This window comes from Heteronotia binoei, chromosome 19, assembly GCF_032191835.1.
Source record: "Heteronotia binoei isolate CCM8104 ecotype False Entrance Well chromosome 19, APGP_CSIRO_Hbin_v1, whole genome shotgun sequence".
NCBI lineage: Eukaryota > Metazoa > Chordata > Lepidosauria > Squamata > Gekkonidae > Heteronotia > Heteronotia binoei.
Genome location: NC_083241.1, coordinates 18,303,995 through 18,323,428, shown reverse-complemented (window position 1 = coordinate 18,323,428; position 19,434 = coordinate 18,303,995). Strand labels below are relative to the sequence as shown.

General features: G+C 44.2%; 1 protein-coding gene across 1 annotated transcript in view; it reads right to left on the bottom strand.

Annotated features, from left to right (window-relative positions):
• Positions 1–181: 181 nt before the first annotated feature.
• Positions 182–19,434, bottom strand: part of TICRR (TOPBP1 interacting checkpoint and replication regulator) — a 47,631-nt gene continuing 28,378 nt past the window's right edge. Inside the window, exons 14-22 of the mRNA XM_060260335.1 lie at positions 16,383–16,446; positions 15,413–15,547; positions 14,621–14,711; positions 9,914–9,975; positions 8,300–8,449; positions 7,142–7,287; positions 4,727–6,935; positions 3,855–3,974; positions 182–767 (exon numbers count right to left, since the gene is read on the bottom strand). Coding sequence (XP_060116318.1) covers positions 655–767; positions 3,855–3,974; positions 4,727–6,935; positions 7,142–7,287; positions 8,300–8,449; positions 9,914–9,975; positions 14,621–14,711; positions 15,413–15,547; positions 16,383–16,446 — 3,090 coding nt within the window. The 3' untranslated portion in view covers positions 182–654. The remainder of the gene's footprint in view (positions 768–3,854; positions 3,975–4,726; positions 6,936–7,141; positions 7,288–8,299; positions 8,450–9,913; positions 9,976–14,620; positions 14,712–15,412; positions 15,548–16,382; positions 16,447–19,434) is intronic.

The following is a 19,434-nucleotide window of genomic DNA, read 5'->3' as shown; positions in this document are numbered from 1 at the left end:
GCTGAGCAGCAGGTGTCCTCTTGTGCACCAATGGCCCCTTCTGCTTCAGAAAGCAATTTGATCTCGATCTGACAGAACTGTTGTTGCTACCCAGGATCACAGAAGAATGGATAAAATTGCAGAGTGCAGATAACTTTTATATAGGCCTAGGCTTCTAAACAAACCGTCCAGAACTCTGTAGTTGGGCTGACTAAAGCAGTTGCACCCATTTAATTCATGCACATGGAAGCTGTGCAGTTCTGGCTGGCCTCTTTAGCATTCAGGATGTTCAGAATTTTAGTAACATTACAAGCTTATTATCAAATTTATTTTACAAAAGAATTACCTAAAAGCAGTCCAGTTAATCACCCCACTGTTTTACTTCCTTCTGACCGCTCAAAGTAGGAGAGTCCACATAGTGGCATGCTGCCATGTTTACACAAAGTCCAAGATAAGCTCTTCCTACTATTGATGGTGCCTGTTCATCCTTTTTTCTTCTCAGCAGAAAGAATGAAAGAGTTTACCCTACACATATTCAAGTGGCGATGTGCAGCTTCTCAAGCAACAGATGCCTCTGTTAGGACCAGTGATAACCTCTAGGTTTTAATTTTTACAACAGTGTAGTCCAAAACCCAACTTTCATTGTCTGACATTCTTCAAGTCTTGAACTGTAGTTCAGCTCAGCAGCCGTTTCCGAGAGTAGATCCTGCTGAGGGGACGCTGTTTAGAGGGTGTGCTGTTGAATGGAGACAGGTCTTTGTTTGTAGTGCTCAACTCAGAGTTGCCTTCTGTGTAGGGGAGAGGAGTTTGTGAAAGGCAAGCAGTGTTTTGCTGCAGCCCTAGAAGGGAATTCCTAGCTGCCCTGAAAACAGGAAGTCTATGAAATAACAGGATCCCCAGCTCCCTTCTGAGATGTGAAGCTGTTACAAAGGCATAGCCTCCCTGTCCCTCTCAAAGTATAGCCAAAACTGGGGAGAAGTTGCTGAAAGTAGCTAAATATCCAAAAGCCTAAGGCTGATGCAATTATTATTATTAACAGAACAAAGCAGGAGGCAAGTTGCACCTTTAAGACCAACCAATTTTTATTTAGAACGCAAGCTTTCACGTGCTCTTAAGCACACTTCATCAGACAAGGAATCCAGCGCCGTGAGCAAAGCCATCCATAGCTGAGCAGAGCCATACATAGCTGGTAGGCAGTGGCCCAGAATGCAACATGGTACAGATTTAAGAACCAATGACAGTGAAGTAAAATTATCTGGTAGGCCATGGTTTAAAATGTAAAATGACAGAATAGTAAAATTAACAAATGGAGCAAACCTTTGATCTGATTAGCATAAGTAGTATATTCAAAATCCTAATAATCTTATTACGTGGACTTTTATGATAAAGTATGCCAATTACCACTTCCAAAATAACATCAAATACAAATTCATAGAATTAAACTTCACCCAAATGCAACATGGACAATTGAGGTTTTTCCAAAGTTTCTTTCAAGCTTTTTTAACCTCCAAAGCTGCTCCACTTGGAGACGGCCAATGTAAATAATGTGAGTTCAGAAAACTTCAGGGATAAATCCTCACAAGAGCCAAAAGATTATTAATCCAAGTTTAAAGAAGCAGACTGTATCTCATCCATCTCAGTGACAAACAGCTGACCCGATCTGTTTCACCATTGGTTTCTTCCAGGCATGTGTTATGCAACTTCAAGGTCAGTGAAACAAAGGGAAGGGGGAGTGAGCAGATGCCTGCTGGGGCTCTTTTTAACCATGCTAATATATATTTTCCTATCCTGACCTGGAAGAAAAAAATGAGGGAAACAAACACCTCAGGCGCACTGTTTAGCAGTCTCCAAGACTGCATGAAAATGGAATGGCTTTAGAATCATAGAGTTGGAAGGGACCTCCAGGGTCCTTTAGTCCAACCCCCTGCATAATACAGGAAACTCACAAATACCTCCCCCTAAATTCAAAGGATCTTCATTGCTGTCAGATGGCCATCTAGCCTCTGTTTAAAAACCTCCAAGGAAGGACAGTCCATCACCTCCCGAGGAAGCCTGTTCCACTGAGGAGCCACTTTTAACTGTCAGGAAGTTCTTCCTAATGTTGAGCCAAAAATGCTTTTGATTTAATTTCAACCCATTGGTTCTGGTCCTTCCTTCCGGGGCCACAGAAAACAATTCCACACTCTCCTCTATATGACAGCCCTTCAAGTACTTGAAGATGGTGATCCTATCACCTCTCAGCCGCCTCCTCTCCAGGCTAAACATGCCCAGCTCCTTTAACCTTTCTTCATAGGACTTGGTCTCCAGACCCCTCACCATCTTCGTCGCCCTTCTCTTGTGATGCCCAAAACTGAACACAATACTCCAGGTAAGGTCTTACCAGAGCAGAGTAAAGCGATACCATCACTTCACATGATCTGGACACTATACTTCTGTTGATACAGCCCAAAATTGCATTTGTCTTTTTTAGCCACTGCATCACACTGTTGACTCTTTTTCAGCGTATGTTCTACTAAGACCCCTAGATCCTTTTTGCACATACTACTGCTAAGACAAGTCTCCCCCATCCTATAACCATGTGTTGGATTTTTCCTCCATAAATGCAGAACTTTACATTTATCCCTGTTAAAATTCCTTTTATTGGTTTTAGCCTAGTTTTCCAGCCTGTCAAGATCATCCTGTATCCTGTTTCTGTCTTTTACTGTGTTTGCAATCCCTCCCAATTTAGTATCATTGGCAAATTTAATAAGCATTCCCTCTATTCCTTCATCCAAATTGTTGAACATAACAGGTCCCAGGACAGATCCTTGAAGCACTCCAGTTGTCACTCCTCTCCAAGAGGATGAGGAACCATTCACAAGCACTCTTTGGGTGCGATCTGTCAACCAGTTACAGATCCACCTAACGGTAACAGGATCCAAACCACATTTTACCAACTTGCAACAAGGATAGTATGTGGAACCTTATCAAAAGCCTTACTGAAATCAAGATAAACGACGTCTACAGCATTCCCCTGATCCAGCAAGGTAGTCACTTTCTCAAAAAAAGAGATCAGGTTAGTCTGACATGACTTGTTCTTGAGAAACCCATGCTGGATCTTAGTAATCACATCCATCCTTTCTAAATGTTCCAGGACTGACTGATTTGTTCTAAAACTTTTCCAGGTATAGACGTCAAGCTGATGGGTTGGTAGTTACCTGGATCCTCCTTTTTCCCCTTCTTGAAGATGGGGACAACATTCGCCTGCCTCCAGTCTTCCGGCACCTCTCCTGTTCTCCAAGAATTTTCAGAAATAATAGCCAGAGGATTAGAAATTACATTGGCAAGCTCTTTTAGAACCCTTGGATGCAGTTCATCTGGCCCTGAGGATTTAGTTTCATTTAAAGAAACTAGATGTATATGTACTATCCCTATGCTGATCCTAGGTTGGAACTTCATACCCTCCTTATATGTTCTGTTTTTTGCCATGTTGAGCATTGTTTCCCTCAGAAGAGAAGACTGAGGAGAAGTAGGAATTGAGCAGTTCTGTCCTCTCTTCATTACCTGTTATAATTTCACTTTCCTGCCCTTGCAATGGGCCTGAAATGGGAGGTTAAAGAGACTTTGGAGAAACCCAAATGGTGCGTGTTGCATTTGGGTAAAGTTTAATTCTATAAATTTGCATTTGATGCTATTTTGGAAGTGGTAACTGACATACTTTGTCATAAAAGTCCATATAATAAGATCATTAGGATTTTGAATAATTATTTATAATAAGGATTGTGACAGCCTTAGACTTCTGGATTTTCCTCATAGGGAACCTGTCATTTCAAACTCCTGCCGCCCTGCTTGCTCTCAGCAGTTTCAATTCAAAATTGCCAGGTTTTCTTTTTTACCTGGTGAGTGCTTCTTCTGGGATGTGGCACACCTTGGATAAAACAGAGGAGACTGTGTCAGTGCCCGAAGACTGCTAGCAGAGATGGAGCTCTTCACAGAAGGACTGGGTGGAGTTAAGCCTGCAGAAGAAGAGTGAGAAAGGAGTTACCAAATGAGAGATGGCTTAATGAATCCCGATTGCTTGGCTTACAAACCAAAAGGGCCTGGATCATGCCTGTGTGGGGTACCAGAAATGTGGGAAATAGCAAGCTTGAGATTAATTAAAATGCTAGCTGATCCAACTGGAGAACAATTTCTTAAGCGGCAGTAAGAGTTTTCTTGTCGATTTATGAGACTGCTTTGGCTGCCTGGGACAGAGAAACAAAGAAGAAACTTTCTTTTCCCTCTTGTTCTACAGGCAGGAATATGCAGACAAGCTGCATATCCCTGTCAACAGGAAGCATGGACCTCCCAGTTCCAATCTAAACTGCTCTGGATCTAGGTTCTGAATGGTTAATCTGTGCTAGCCAATTAAAGGGCAGATGATAATCAGTTGACCTGCCACGGGTAAGAAAGCAGGTCAAAAGAGACCAAAGATCATTTGGTCCAATCCCACGCTTCTAGCCACCAGCCCGATGCAAGTAGGCTTCTGTCAGAGGGCGATGGTCAAGCCAGCCACCTCTAACTCAATCTACTGGTGCCTGGCTATATCCTCCCATGGGGTCCTAAGGCCCTACTCCCTTCCTGCCACAGAACAGCCCCATTATCTTGTGCCTCAGATCACCTTGTAGTCTCTCCCCCCTCCACACCAATTTCAGTCACTGGGCTCCAGTGCAGTTCGGTGGCTGACTTACAACTCAGCTTTGAATTTCAAAGCACTGACTATAATCACCTGAAAAGTTGAAGGCCTCCTCTTTTTCCAGTTTTGTTCTAATTGATGATGCTCTTTCTTGGTCTATGTCAAACCGTTCTATTGAGTGAACAGCCACAGCTGGGGCCTCTTGCATTGGACAGGCCCTTTTTGCTTCCCAGTCTGGAGACAGGTGTTCAAAGGCCCTTTTCCTGCACTTTAATCCAAAAGTCCCTTTGCGGATACACTTATCTCTGCACGTTTCTTTGTCACTGCACGGTGACTGGTCTTGGAGACTGTAAACTCCCTCCAGCTCAAATTCTCCCATGCCCAGGGTTTTGCCACCACCAAAGCGCTCTGTAGTTCTCACTCCCCACTCATCAGTGGGTGGTATTTCCACAGAAGGCTCTGCCTGTCTCTTGCTCCTGTTGCACCTGGCCCTGGTCCTCTTCCTTCGTGGCCAATCTCTGATTGCTTCAGGGGTAACTTTTACTTTCTGCTTTGGAGAAGGCGTCCAAGAAATGCTAGCACTGACATCAGATGGGGAAGTGGAGCTTGAGATGCAGCGAGATGGGGTGTATGACTGGCATATGTAGGTCTGCCCTCCTCCCAACTTCCCTGGAGTACTGTGGGTAGACCTAAAACATGATGGTGAGATGCAGACAGGTTCCAGCTTTCCTGAATGCCTACCACACCAGCTTACACAAAGATCCTCTGTGTCAAGTTCACTTTCCTCTCCTTCAGATTTCCTAGTCTCTCCCTGGCACTGCAGTTCAGTGGGTACCCCAGAGCCAACCCTTTTGATGCGGAGCTTGGGCAGGCCGGACGCTTGCATCTCAAGCTGAACCTCATAGGTAGGTGGACAAGTTGTGGAAGGCAATGCATGAGTACTCTGGGAAGTAATCAAATTTGACATTTCAAGGCTGCCCAGTCGTGCGGCAGCTTCCCGCTGTCTTCTGTCTGGGGTACAGCGCAATGTGTAGGTACGCGAGCCAACCTTTGGGGCTGAGGATTTCCTGGTGCATCTGGGAGGGGTTTGAAAAAATGGCTGTTGCAAATCTGAAAACTTTGCTGCTGGCAAAACTTTATCTTCTAAAGCTGTTGGGCCTTGTTGCCCTGGAGAACTATTGGACAGTAATTTGTGGCTCCCCATGGTGGTTGAAGTACAAGGATCTACACACTCACATGCCACCATGGCATCCAGGATACCCATGCTATCTCTAGCCAAGAGTTCAGGAGACAGGTTTTTGCCAGAACCTCTCTTACCTGGGGCCACAGTTCCTGAAGCCTGCTTATATCTTGACATCAAAGGTACACTCTCATTCACCCCAGGTTTGCAGAACAAGTCCGTTTCAGTGGAAAGACTGATGCTTGCATCCCACTGAGAAGGTTCCTCCTTATTTTCATGTGCACACAAGGGTTCTGATCTGTGGGAAGGAGACTGGGCAGATTCTGCTGAGGTGATGCCTGATCCGCTTTGAGGTTTCAAAGGTGGTTTTTTGGGTATGCAAGTCTCTCCAATTTGCTCCGCAATTCTACAAGGAGAGAGCATGTAATCCATCCTTAGCTGTGTGCAAGTCAAAGAGGTAAGATTGGATAGTGGCACCTGTGGAGATAAGGCCTCAGCAATCCCAGCACTCTTGGAGCTTGATGACTGATCTGAACACTTACTCCCAAATTTCCTGGGTGTTCGGTCTGATGGCACAAGGTCTGTCTTCAACTGCATAAGAGACTTTGGATCTCTTTGTCTTTCTGCCTCAGGAACCGCCTTCTGAGCAGAAACTGGAGAGGTTGGTTCCCAGGCAGTTCTCAAGGACTGCTTAGGGGAGTGCAGCTGGGAGGGAGACTTTCTCCTGGGATTCAGTGGGAACAGAGTTGTTGCTACAAAATAAGAACCTGAATGGGAACTGTCTGTGGATGAACCAAACACCTCACCAAACACTTCCTCCATTTCTTGCTTTCTTGGAGTCTGTAGCTGCCAAGCCCTGCAAGGAGGAGAACAGTTTTCCTTTGACAGAGTGGACTGTGCCAGAGATTCTCCTTTTTTCTCAATGGATGTAGGTGAAGGCTTGCTCTTCTGCTTAGAAGAGGAGAAGAGACAGCCCAAATTCTTTGCCACAGTCTGTTTTAGGACTGGACTTTTCAGAAGATTCTGCTGGGACTTCTCTTGAATCTGAGGAGATCTTCTCAGGATGTTACTGGAGGGGCTTAGCAACTTCTGAGAAGACCAAAGAGAAATTTTTCTAGGTGTCTGTGGAAGGAAAATGAGAATGGATCACTGCTTTGGGATAGGAGCATAAGGAGTAGAATACATCTTGCATATTTACTCAGTGCATATATGCAGAAATATATCCTCCTGGATATGAAATGGGACAGCTCCATTCAACTAAATGCTCTGCAATGAACAGTCTGAAGTCACACAGTCCACTAAGTATAGGCAGAAGCCCCACAGTTTACCTGGTAAGCAACAGGATCATTTGAAGCTAAAGATTTTTTCCTTTTTCTTTGTGACTGCATCCCTCCAGAACTGGGTACCTCATTAACTGCTCCAAAGAGAAGGCTCTTGGTGGATTGGATGGTTTTAGGGGATGGCAAAGCCCAGCCTACAAACAAATAGAACATCAAATCACTGCTATTTCTGTATCCTCAAGCTCAAGTATTTGCAGTTCACACAAGTCTTCTCCCTTCGGGCAGAAGATTGAGGGAAATTTAGGACAGTTGGACCAATAAGCCCAGAATGAACTAACCTTATTTTACATATAAGAGTACAGCAATAACTATAGACCCAACATCTGAAAACTTGAATCTCTACCATACAATTGCCAAGTAGCAGAGAGTGGGTGCAATTTCCAGTGAAGAGCCAGCCCAATGCAGGGGATTCTTCACCTTTTTCCCACAAGACACAGTATCTTAGATTTGATCCCTCCTTATTCAGCTGATCTGCAGCACACAGCAGAGACCTTCACGGCACCAAATCTCTTAGGTATATAGTTCAGGCCTATTAGTACTGCAGACTACCAATCCTTTTGAAAGAACTTAGGCCAAATGAGCTTCACATTTCTAAAAGCCAATTCTATTTTGTGCTAAAAATTGATTTGAAACTCCCAGCATTTAATATGCAAATTCACAGGATTCCCAAGACCTTTTCTCAGTCCCCAAAGCCTGCATTTGAAAGAAGAAATGCATTGTGTTAGTGGCATGTTTAATTATTTAAATTTATACTCTGCCTTTCTCCCCACTGGGAACCCAAGGCAGCCTACACTCCACTGCTCCAATTCATCCTCAAAACAGTCCAGTGAGGTAGGTTAGGCTGAGAGAGTGTGACTGACCCAAGGGCATGCAATCAGCTTCCATGGCACAAGTGAGGAGTCAAACCTAGGTCTCCCAGATACTAATCCAATACTCCTAACCAAGTTTCATGAGCTCCCCTTATTTAAGAAACTGACAAGTATCTGCAACCTGTCCTTTCCTTTTGAATTAAAAAAACATGTTAATGGAATCAAAACAACTTTCATATGTAGGTTCGGACTAACACCTTTGCTCTAATGTGCATCAGTCTTGTTAGAAACAGAGAGGCATTTCCTCACAGACAAAGCAACAACCCACTCCCGTTACCTGTTAAATCCTCTGGATTGCCTGGCCCTACTAGATGTGCAGAAGGCACCTCCTTAACATTCCTCATGGTAGCCTGGGAGGGCGGAAAGGAACCAGAGAATGTTCTCTCCAGCATCAACTGCTTGATCCGAGGGCTCCTTCTTAAGCCACCTTTAAAGGGAGCAAGACAAATCCATCAAGGCTATTTTATGTCCTCACATCAAGGTTGTGCTCCTGGCAAAGGGTAAGACCAAGGAATGAAGGCCCAAACGAGACACATGAAAAAATAATTGAGAAATCCAGTTTTGCTACTTTTTTTCTTTTTCCCTTCTCCCCAGCTATTCTTTCTACATAAGGAAAGTCCAAATGTTTCAAACTCCCTCCTCCACAACTCTAGGAAGCATGTTAAGTTCCACAGGACAAAAAAAGACCACCAGTTTCCACTATATACATCACAAGTTTTCTCTGGCAAAACAAACACATACAACCAGCTTTTCCCTTCCTGAAAGACTGCACATTTCTTTTTAGTACAAAACCAAATGGGTAAGACTTTGAAGAAGAAGAAGAATTGCAGATTTATACCCCGCCCTTCCCTCTGAATCAGAGACTCAGAGCGGCTTACAATCTCCTATATCTTCTCCCCCCACAACAGACACCCTGTGAGGTGGGTGGGGCTGAGAGGGCTCTCACAGCAGCTGCCCTTTCAAGGACAACCTCTGCCAGAGCTATGGCTAACCCAGCAGGTACAAGGCCATTCCAGCAGGTACAAGTGGAGGAGTGGGGAATCAAACCCGGTTCTTCCAGATAAGAGTCCACGCACTTAACCACTACACCAAACTGGGTCACAGCCTATTCTACATAAATCTACAGTAATGTCTATCAAACTGCTGGCCTTTGTCATTTTCAGTGGAAACACATCATTTGCTTTTTCTTGCTCATAGAAACCAGAGTGTGATCTGACAACTTGCCAGTCTATCATCATGCTAGCAAGAACGTCGAAAACATTTTATTTCTGTCCTTTGTCCTCTTTTTAGCATCTAGCCTGGTGAAGCCTTCTACTGAACTCAAAAACTTGCACGGCTGTGTCACTTTGGTTAGTCCTACAATAAAAAAGGTTATTACACGGGCCTTATTATCTGACCTAGGTGGGCCAGGTTAGTGCAATCCTGTCAGATCTCAGCTGTTCAGCAGGGTCAGTTTTGGTTAGTATTTGGATGGGAGATCACTAAAGAAGTCCTGGGTAGTTGTGCAGAGGCAGGTAATGACAAGCCATCTCTGAACATCTCTTGCCTTGAAAACCCCATGGGGGTCAACGTAAGTCAGTTGTGACTTGACAGCGCTTTCCACAACAAGTTTTGGTTTGGGATCTGTATTTTGAACCAGCGCAGCTGCAAACAAGTTTTGCCTCTAGAAGTCTCTGCCTCTCCAAAATATAAGCTGCCTCCCCACAGAATATAAGCCACCTTCATTAAGGCAGCAAGCATTTGGGATCAACTGGTCATTTCAGAATCCTTGCCCCTTTCTGCTCCCCTAGCAAGCAAATTTCATTATGGTGAGGTGACCACCATTTCCCAATTTTTGAGAGTCATCTAGTACAGGTGAGGAAAAAAAAAATTACTTTACACCAATACCTACAAGTCACAGCTTTTTCAGGAGACTCTTCTACAACTCCAACTTCAGAACCAGGATCTGAACACCTGTGGTGAAAACAGTACTTGATTTGTTGAATATAATTACATTCTGCACTCAATAATAAATTCTCCATGGCATCAGCATTGAAGCCGCAATGAAAAATATACAAAAAAGCAACATTAAACAAAACAGCAGCAGGATTCCTAATTTCTTTAAGAACTGGTTAAAAGATCTATCACTGGTTGATGCTTATCAGCCTAAATAATAGAAGCCCAAGCATGGTGGCAATTCTCAGGATTTTTATTGGATGGATGTGGCTTGAGCAGGATTGGCTCACACTGTCTCTGCCGTGCCATTGGCTGAGTCTGCTCTCCCCCGCCCACCACCAGCCCCATCAGGCAAGAACCCCAGCAGAAGGCCACTGACCGTTGATGGAGACAGTTCTCTCCAGACAGGTAGCTTACTGAGCAGGACTGCTTCTCCTCAGGCCTGTTATAGGAAGTCCAGGACAGTCCGTCTGAGAGCAGGCAAGGAGGTGTGAGGGTGTAAAACGGGAAAGATTTGTGGTGCCTGGCCCCCCCTCCCTCAGATATGGGCCTGTGTTCATGAGGAAACAGTAGGGTTCCTTCTCTTCAACTGAGGCAAAAAAATATTTATTCACAGCAGGGAGGGGCCCTTTCCACCTGCCAATACTCTTCACTCTTTCTATTCCAATTAGGCTGCAGTGGGCTCATATGACAGAATGGACTCTGAGGATGAGGCCTTTCCTCCTGGAGAACCACTGTTGCCAATCTCCAGGTGAGATAAGTACAAAGCACACAGCTTTCAAGAACACCAGCTTCCATTTCAAAATAAACCAATTCAACAACCTTGAAAAACAATAACATGTATTAACTTCATAAACAACCATCTAATTAGTCCTTGATACAAAAAAGAAAACGTATACACCAAGAGTTCACTCTGTTTCTGTGGCAAATTGCTCAGTTCATTCCTTGAAATCCCGGTGCAATAATGAAAATGATCAATGTCTATTGATGGATGCAGCCAATAATCCAAATTTGAGCAGACAAGGTCGTATTGGAACCCTGAGCTTTTTCAAGCTGCAAACAATCCTTTTAGCAATTTCTTTTGACAAAAATGAATTGGGGTTTTTTGGCCCAGGGTATGAAGAAATTGCTAAAATGATTGATTGCAGCTTGAAGAAGTTCAGATGAAACAAGGGTTCCAGTATGACCTTGTCTGCTCAAATTTGGATTACTGGCTGCATCTATCAATAGACATTGATGATTTTCATTATTGCATCAGGATTTCAAGGAATGAACTGAGCAATTTGCCACAGAAAAAGAGTGAACTCTTGGTGTATATGTTTCCTTTTTGTATCAAGGACTAATTGGATGGTTGTTTATGAAGTTAATACATGTTATTGTTTTTCAAGGTTGTTGAATTGGTTTATTTGGAAACAGAAGCTGGTGTCGCGGTAAGCTGTGTGCTTTGTACTGTTTATCTATTTTTATCATGATTCTCTTTTTGTGTTGTACAATCTCCAGGTGAGGGCTGTAGAAGCTGACTGGGTGATTTCAAACCAGCCTAAATTGCCTCACAGGGTTGTTGTTCAGATGAAAGGGGGGAGGGGAGAGGCGAGGAGGATGATGTAAACTGATGTAATGGCTGAGGACTCCTCCGTATTAAACAGTCTGTCAGAGAGAGACTGTTGGTCTGAAAGGTATCACTACAGGCCTCTGAGGCAGAACTCACTGGGCCCAGTGCTGACTACGGCTGCCAGTTCCAGGTTGGTGAGAAATTCCTGGAGATTCTGTGGTGGACTCTGAGAAGGGCATAGGAGTTAGGGCTTCAGAGTGGGGTCTGCCAGACCCAGGTCCTTACTGTGGAAGCTGGCTGACTGATTTCAGACCTGTCACAGACTTCTAGCCTAACCTGCCTCACAGGGTTGTTGTTCAGATCACATGTGGGAGGGGAAAATGATGCAAACTGCTTCGGTCCCCCCCATCCCCCGTGAAGAAAGACTAATTTTCCTATATAGAGGCTGCAGGGAGGACACAGGTGACAGAAAGCTGAAGTCAGAGGGGCAGATAAAGGGAAGGAGATAGGCTTGCGAACTCTAGGTTAGGAAATTCCTGGAGAGTTAAAGGGCTGGGCCTGGAGATGGCAGGGGTTGAGGAAGTGTGGGACCTCAGAGAGGTACAATGCCATAGACTCCAAATCAACAATTTCCTCATGGGAACCACTGTTGTCAATCTCCAGGTGAGGGCTGGAGATCACTCAGAACTACAACTGCTCTCCAGATGCCAGAGATCAGCTCCCCTTGAGGTGTGTGTGGGGGAGTGAATGCCTTCACTTTGGTGAGTGGGAAGACAGCAAGGGTGGCAGACACCCAGAGGCCCTCAGTGGTAGACTTTGAGGAGGGCATAGGAGTTAGGGCTTTAGCATGGGGTCTGCCGGACCCAGGTCCTTGCTGTGAAAGCTGACTGACCGATTTCAGACCAGTCACAGACTTCCAGCCTAACCTGCCTCACAGGGTTGTTGTTCAGATCAAAGGGGGCAGAAGAGAATTATGTAAGCTGATTTGGTTCCTCACCCCCCGCTGTGGAGAAAGACAGCCTATGTAGAAGCTGCAAGGAGGGGGAAGGAGATGGAAAGCTGAAGTCAGAGAGGCTGATAAAGGGAAGGAGATAGGTTGCCAACATAAATGTAAATTATGGAATTTCAGTGGAGGCAATGACTTTGGCAGACCACTCACCAACAGCAGAAAAAAAGCTGATTGGAGGACAAATAATCTGCTATTACAGAGTAAGGAAGTACATGATAGAATTAAAAAGAGATAGATATTTTTCAATGTAAATAAAAAATTAGAGGTTAAATATATATCAATTTGGGAGGAATTCAAAGCATTTACATGAGGGATCTATATTAAGAATTAATTGCAGACCTTAGAATCATAGAATCGTAAGAGTTGGAAGGTACCTCCAGGATCATCTAGTCCAACCCCCTGCACAATGCAGGAAATTCACAAACACCTCTCCCTAAATTCACAGGATCCGCATTGCTGTCAGATGGCCATCTAGCCTCTGTTTAACAAAAAACCTTCACAAAAGAAATAATTTAAGGCTACAAGACCTTTAGGGAATAGAAAGAGGCAGGAATCTGTGCAGGAAAACTGCATGAAGAAGAATTGCAGATTTATACCCCGCCCTTCTCTCTGAATCAGAGACTCAGAGCATCTTATAATCTCCTATATCTTCTCCCCCCACAACAGACACCCTGTGAGGTGGGTGGGACTGAGAGGGCTTTCATAGCAGCTGCCCTTTCAAGGACAGCTCTGCCAGAGCTATGGCTGACCCAAGACCATTCCAGCAGTCCAAGCAATACTGATCTTGATGGGCCAACGATCTGATTCAGCAGAATCAGAATTCCATTTAAGGATTATGACTCAGTGGTAAAACATCTGTTTTGTATGCAGCAGTTCAATACGTGGCATCTTCCGTTACAAATATCAGACAGTAGATGATGTGAGAGATCTCTACCTGGGACTCCGGAGAGCTGTTTCCAATCTAAGTAAACAATATTGACCCTGATGGACTCACTCTGTGTAAGGCAGCTTTTTGTGTGTTCATGTGTGAGAGCACAGAGAAAGGGTGTGCTGAGGACAGGTCCTTTTAGTAAGGGAATTGAAAACAAATCAGCCAGTATCATAATGCCCCTGTATAAATCGATGGTGCGGTCTCATTTGGAATACTGTGTGCAATTCTGGTCACCGCACCTCAAAAAGGATATTATAGCATTGGAAAAAGTCCAGAAAAGGGCAACTAGAATGATTAAAGGGTTGGAACACTTTCCCTATGAAGAAAGGTTGAAATGCTTGGGGCGCTTTAGCTTGGAGAAACTTCGACAGCGGGTGACATGATAGAGGTTTACAAGATAATGCATGCGATGGGGAAAGTAGAGAGAGAAGTCCTTTTCTCCCTTTCTCACAATACAAGAACTCGTGGGCATTCAATGAAATTGCTGAGCAGTCAGGTTAAAACGGCTAGAAGGAAGTACTTCCTTCTAGTACCCAAAGCGTGATTAACATGTGGAATACACTGCCACAGGAGGTGGTGGTGGCTACAAGCATAGACAGCTTCAAGAGGGGGTTAGATAAAAATATGGAGCAGAGCTCCATCAGTGGCTATTAGCCACAGTGTGTATATATATAAATAATTTTTTTTGGCCACTGTGTGACACAGAGTGTTGGACTGGATGGGCCATTGACCTGATCCAACATGGCTTCTCTTATGTTCTTATGAGGTGCACAGGGCAAAGAGGCTTATCTGTCCCCATTCACTTCAGCAGCAGTTCTTTCAATGTGGGAACCACCAGTCAGCCACATGCCCTACTAGGTAACAACCCCTGCCTACTTTGCTGGAACATGGGAAGAGTGCCACACAGGTAGCAATGCCAGAGCCACTGAGTATCACTGTTAGACAAACAAAATAAGACAGGAACATAGGCAGCAAAGAGAGACACCCTGCTTAATTAAAGAGAAAACTATCCAAATGCCTGGGCAACCAGAAAAGTCTTAAAAGGTTTGGTGCCAGGAAGAGGGTTATGCTCAACAGAATAGAAAGACAACATCTGGTACAAGAAGTTACTGAGTTTCCTTCTCTACCCAAAAACATATGAGCAAGTCAGACAACTTGGTGTCAAACTTACCGGCCTTGGATCTGCCTATACAGCAGCCGCCTGGAGATCTGCTTGTGCAATGGTGTCTCGGCCACCCGCTTGGTCAGCAGCTTATGATGATCTGAAAGATACAAAGCAATAGTCTTTCAAGGCACCCAACTTGCAAAATGGCCTTAGCTTAGCCAGATGAGAAAGACACATTTGCAAAGAACTTATGGCATCCTTTTATTGCTAGTTGCTTATCTTAATCTTCTGCTAAGGCAGCATCCTGTCCCTTGCCTCCCTGGTAATTACACAATGCAAACATGCGCAGCCAACCTGTGAGCAGCATTGTAACACACAGGTCCTGTAGCAGCTTTTTGTGTCCAGTGAATAAGGCTACAGAATTGATACTAGAAGTGAGAGATATTGGCTGTTTCCCCTTCATATATAGGTATTCTGCAGAGTAATAGCAAAGCTCAAGCATCTGGGGGAAGAGAGTGCATCTTTGGTTTCTTCTGGAGGATGAGAAACTTGGCTGCACATGAGAACATGGCTGCACATACAAAACTAGCCTGCTGTACTCACATAGCGACACAATAGCTGTGCCCTTCTTTCTGATGTTGTTTTCTACTTGCATGGAGACATTCTTAGAGGGAAGCATTCCCCTTAAGCAATGCCCACCCACAATGGCATAGTCTGTGCAAAGCTTTATTACTCAAGTCTGTTCAAAAAACACAGCAGCAAATTCTGTTCAAAAAACACAGCAGCAAATTATAGGATGCATTATGACAGAAAAAACAGGAACGGCCCTGATAAGGCAGAACACACCATCCCCCTCACCTTTAGGAGCATCCTTAGATTGGCTGTGTTTGCGCGTCAGCCCTTCCAAAGCAGATACTGACTGGCTTCGAGGGATCCTTTTGCTGGAAGACTGCATTTTCTCATTGAAGAGATTCCTTCGCACCTTTGTCACTTCTGAAAACATCAAGAAAAGCCAAAAACTAAGCAAAAGAGGATTTTTAGCCTCAACATAAAACAGAGCATACATTCTTTTCCAGGGAATTTTACACTACGGTACTGAGAATTCACTTTTAAAAATAAATGTTGATGGTTAAAGGATATTCATTAGTTTGCATCAAATTTTGTAACATGCAACATTTCACTATGAAAAAGAAAGGAAGATATCAACTTCCTTTAAGTCCTTGGATTTCAGCAAGAATTTTCACACGAGTTTATGTTCCAGTTATCACAATTTTCATCAGCTTTTATGGGAAGAAAGTGTTTTTGAATGCATTTTGACAGCACTTCCAACAGACGAAAGGAAGTATCAGAGGTACTGAACACAGCTTTTTTACATTTCTTCTTTGGCTTAGGATAATTATGCAAGTATGTTCTCTCCTCCATCTCCTGAAAAAAAGGGTACTCAAAATCTGGACGACTGGGCAAGGTTTTTAAAAGCAGAGGGAAGGTGGATGTCAGTGTTCCCCCTTAATATGTAGCTACAAATATAATCAATTACACAAACATCCACCCCTCCAGGGCCTGAAAAATATCTCCCCCCCCCCCACATGTCCAGATTGGTTTCCACAGTGTGAACTCTGCTTGAATCAGACTAATGGTCCTCCTAGTCCAGCATCAGCCAACCAGATGCTTCAGAAAGTCCATAAGCAGAACCTGAAGCTATTGCCATTCCCCTACTCTTGCCTTCTCCTCTAATAACCACTGAGGATGGGAAGAGAAAGCATACCTGTTTAGAACATACATAAAACCACCAATTAGGCCTTGATTAAGGAAATAAAAGGAAGTGTACCTTGCACTGGTGTTTTCTGTGCTGCTGGAAATGGTTTCATGTCAAGGGATGCATGAGAACTATCCTGAAGGTATTAGAAGAAGGTATTAGAATTATTTCTAAACTGTATCTATAGCCAGGCCTCAGTCTAAAAACTAATGCTGGAAACCAAAATCTGTTTATTTCAAAACCAGCTCCACTGAAGTCAAATCAAGTCAAGTTTTATAATGTTACAATGGGGATAGCATCAAGGATTTGCTTTCCTTGATCTTAGCTTATATCATCAGGCACACATGTTAGTTTGTATTAATTACTGGGATTGCTCCTTGAAATTGGACTCTCCATCTTGGGCTCTCTTGGAGGCTTCTTCTCTGGTGCCACTCTAAGTGGAAAGCAGCAGGGTTTATGCTAGACTGGATCCTACTCATCCCTCCTGCAGCTTCTGATGCACAATACCACAGCAATATCAATTTGATCTATTTTAAAATGCTAAAATGAGGGATCCTACTCATCCCTCCTGCAGCTTCTGATGCACAATACCACAGCAATATCAATTTGATCTATTTTAAAATGCTAAATTAGCACTTTTGGCCAAACCAGACCTAAAAATTGGAGAAGGGATCTTTTTTCTTATAGGCTTGGACTGATAGCAGGGATGGCTCGCCCACTAAGCAAACTAGGCGGTTGCCTGGGGCGCAGAGTGGTAAAGCAGCAGTACTTCAGTGCTGTGGTCTGAACTCTCTGCTCACGACCTGAGTTCGATTCCGGCGAAAGCTGGATTCAGGTAGCCGGCCCCAGGTTGACTCAGCCTTCCACCCTTCTGAGGTCGGTAAAGTGAGTACCCAGTTTGCTGGGGGAAAAGTGTAAAAGACCGGAGAAGGCAATGGCAAACCACCCCGCAAAAGTCTGCCATGAAAATGTTGTGAAAGCAATGTCACCCCAGAGTAGGAAACGACTGGTGCTTGCACAAGGGACCTTTCCTTTCTTTTCCTAGGCAAATGCCTAGTCTGCCTGCTCCCCAGCCTCCTCCTCCCTTCCTCTCCCATCAGGTCTATTTCAACGCCCAGGTTATCTAAAGGTGCTCAATCAGCTGATCGGCAGGTAAAACCACACGGAGCACTCACTGTCAGTGCCAGGGCAGGCAGCAGCAGTGGGAAGGACCACAAAGCCTGAAAGGGTGGCCACAGCACTGCCTCCTCCCCAACCAGGAAGTGGAGAGGAGGCAGCAGCAGCAGCACCGCAGCCACCCTTTCAGGCTTCGTGGTCCTTCCCGCCGCTGCTGGTCGACCCTGGCACTGACAGTGAGCATGCAGCAGTTTTACCCATTGATCAGTTGATTGACGGGCACCTTTAGCTAGCCTGGGAGTGCCGCGTTTGACTGCCCGTTCTTGGGCGTTGAAATAGACCTGATGGGGGAGGGAGGAGGTAGTGCAGGGGGCACCACGGCACCGCAGGGGTGGAGGGAGGCTGCGAGTCTGCCTAGGGTGCCATACACCTTAGAGCCAGTCCTGACTGATGGGTTTTTTTTTTTTACATTGAATCAACTGATGGACTTTGATGATGAGTTTTTGTCGTTTTCTCAGCTGAGGTCCTCTAGATACGACTTGCCAACTTCTGCTGAATGACAGTATTTATAATTGCAACAACTGTTGGTATCAAAATCTGGCTCTGTGGCATTAAAAGTCTCAGAGTCCCCTTTGCTCCTGGAAAGTCCAATTGAATTCAAGCAGAACATTAAGCCTACAATATCTGTATATAAATATTTGATGTCAATTAATAAATACGATATGCAAAGTATCAGGAATGAATGGAATAAGGAATTAGATCACCATACTTTGCCAAAGTAATGGGATATGCCTTATAGTTTATGCCTGCTCTCCCCATGGTTTTTAAGTTGCAACTTATTCAGCAAAAATTATGTTTAAGATGTACTGGACACTACAGCGATTCCTTAGCAGAGAACTGTAACAGCTGACATTATAACTCATAGGATCCATCTCTTAAACATGATTCGGATGTGTCCACTCATTTCGTTTTTCTGGGAAGAAGTACATATCAATTTTTAATTTTTTTAAAAAATAACATTCATTGATTTTTGAGGATATTTACCTATTTTTGAACTAGCTGACAGTCTGTTGGAGTCCAATTTGATAGTCAATGAAAATGGACCAACTGTGCCCTTACTACAGCTAAAAGATGTACTATAGCACTGAAGAGATAAATGTCCACCTTCAGTAAATCAATGGATTGAGGATCTCAGAACTCATTTGAATGCATGGCATATAGACAACAATTGTGTATGGACTTTAGCTATTTGGAAACCTTTTACAAAAACTTATGTGTAGATCGTCTCCAGTTTATGTATATTTCCCCCTCCCCCTTTTAAAAAGTCCATGTAGTTGCTGGAGTTTGAGGTGGTTTCTCTCCCCTCCCCCCAACCTTAAAAAAATAAAATAAAACGCCCAGGGTTCAGTCTTGCTGTGATACTGGATGACTCACCATTGATGGAGGCCCAGGTCACAGTGGTTGCCAAATTAGACTATTTTCATCCTTGGCAGGTTCAACAACTAGTCCCTTACCTCTCCTCCCATGACCTGGCTACAGTGATCCATGCAATGGTCACTTCCAGACTAGGGGTATGCACACACAAAAAATATTGGCATTTTTCAGGTTCAGGCAAACCAAGCCTGAAAAATATTGGTGTAAACCAATATTCTCAAATCCCAATACTGGTATGCTATTGGGGTTCAAGGGGAAATTTGTACGGCCCAATGTATTTGGCACCATTATACCCTATGAGGAAAATTCCCATAGAGTATAATAGAATTTGAGCCTTTCCTTCTGCAGCAGCTCTACCTCTGGTAAGTTTCACTCCCCGCCAAGCAGCTGAGTGAAATTGACTAGTGGAAACGGCTGGACAGCTGGGGAAGGAAAGACTCAGTGAGGAGGCATGTTTAAATGCCCCACATCCTTCCCCAGCCCTCCGCCTCCTGGGACCAGCTTCCCCAGGTGTCCCACATCTGCGGAGCACCTGGAGAAGGCAACTTACATTGCCTTCCCACAGAGGCTTCCC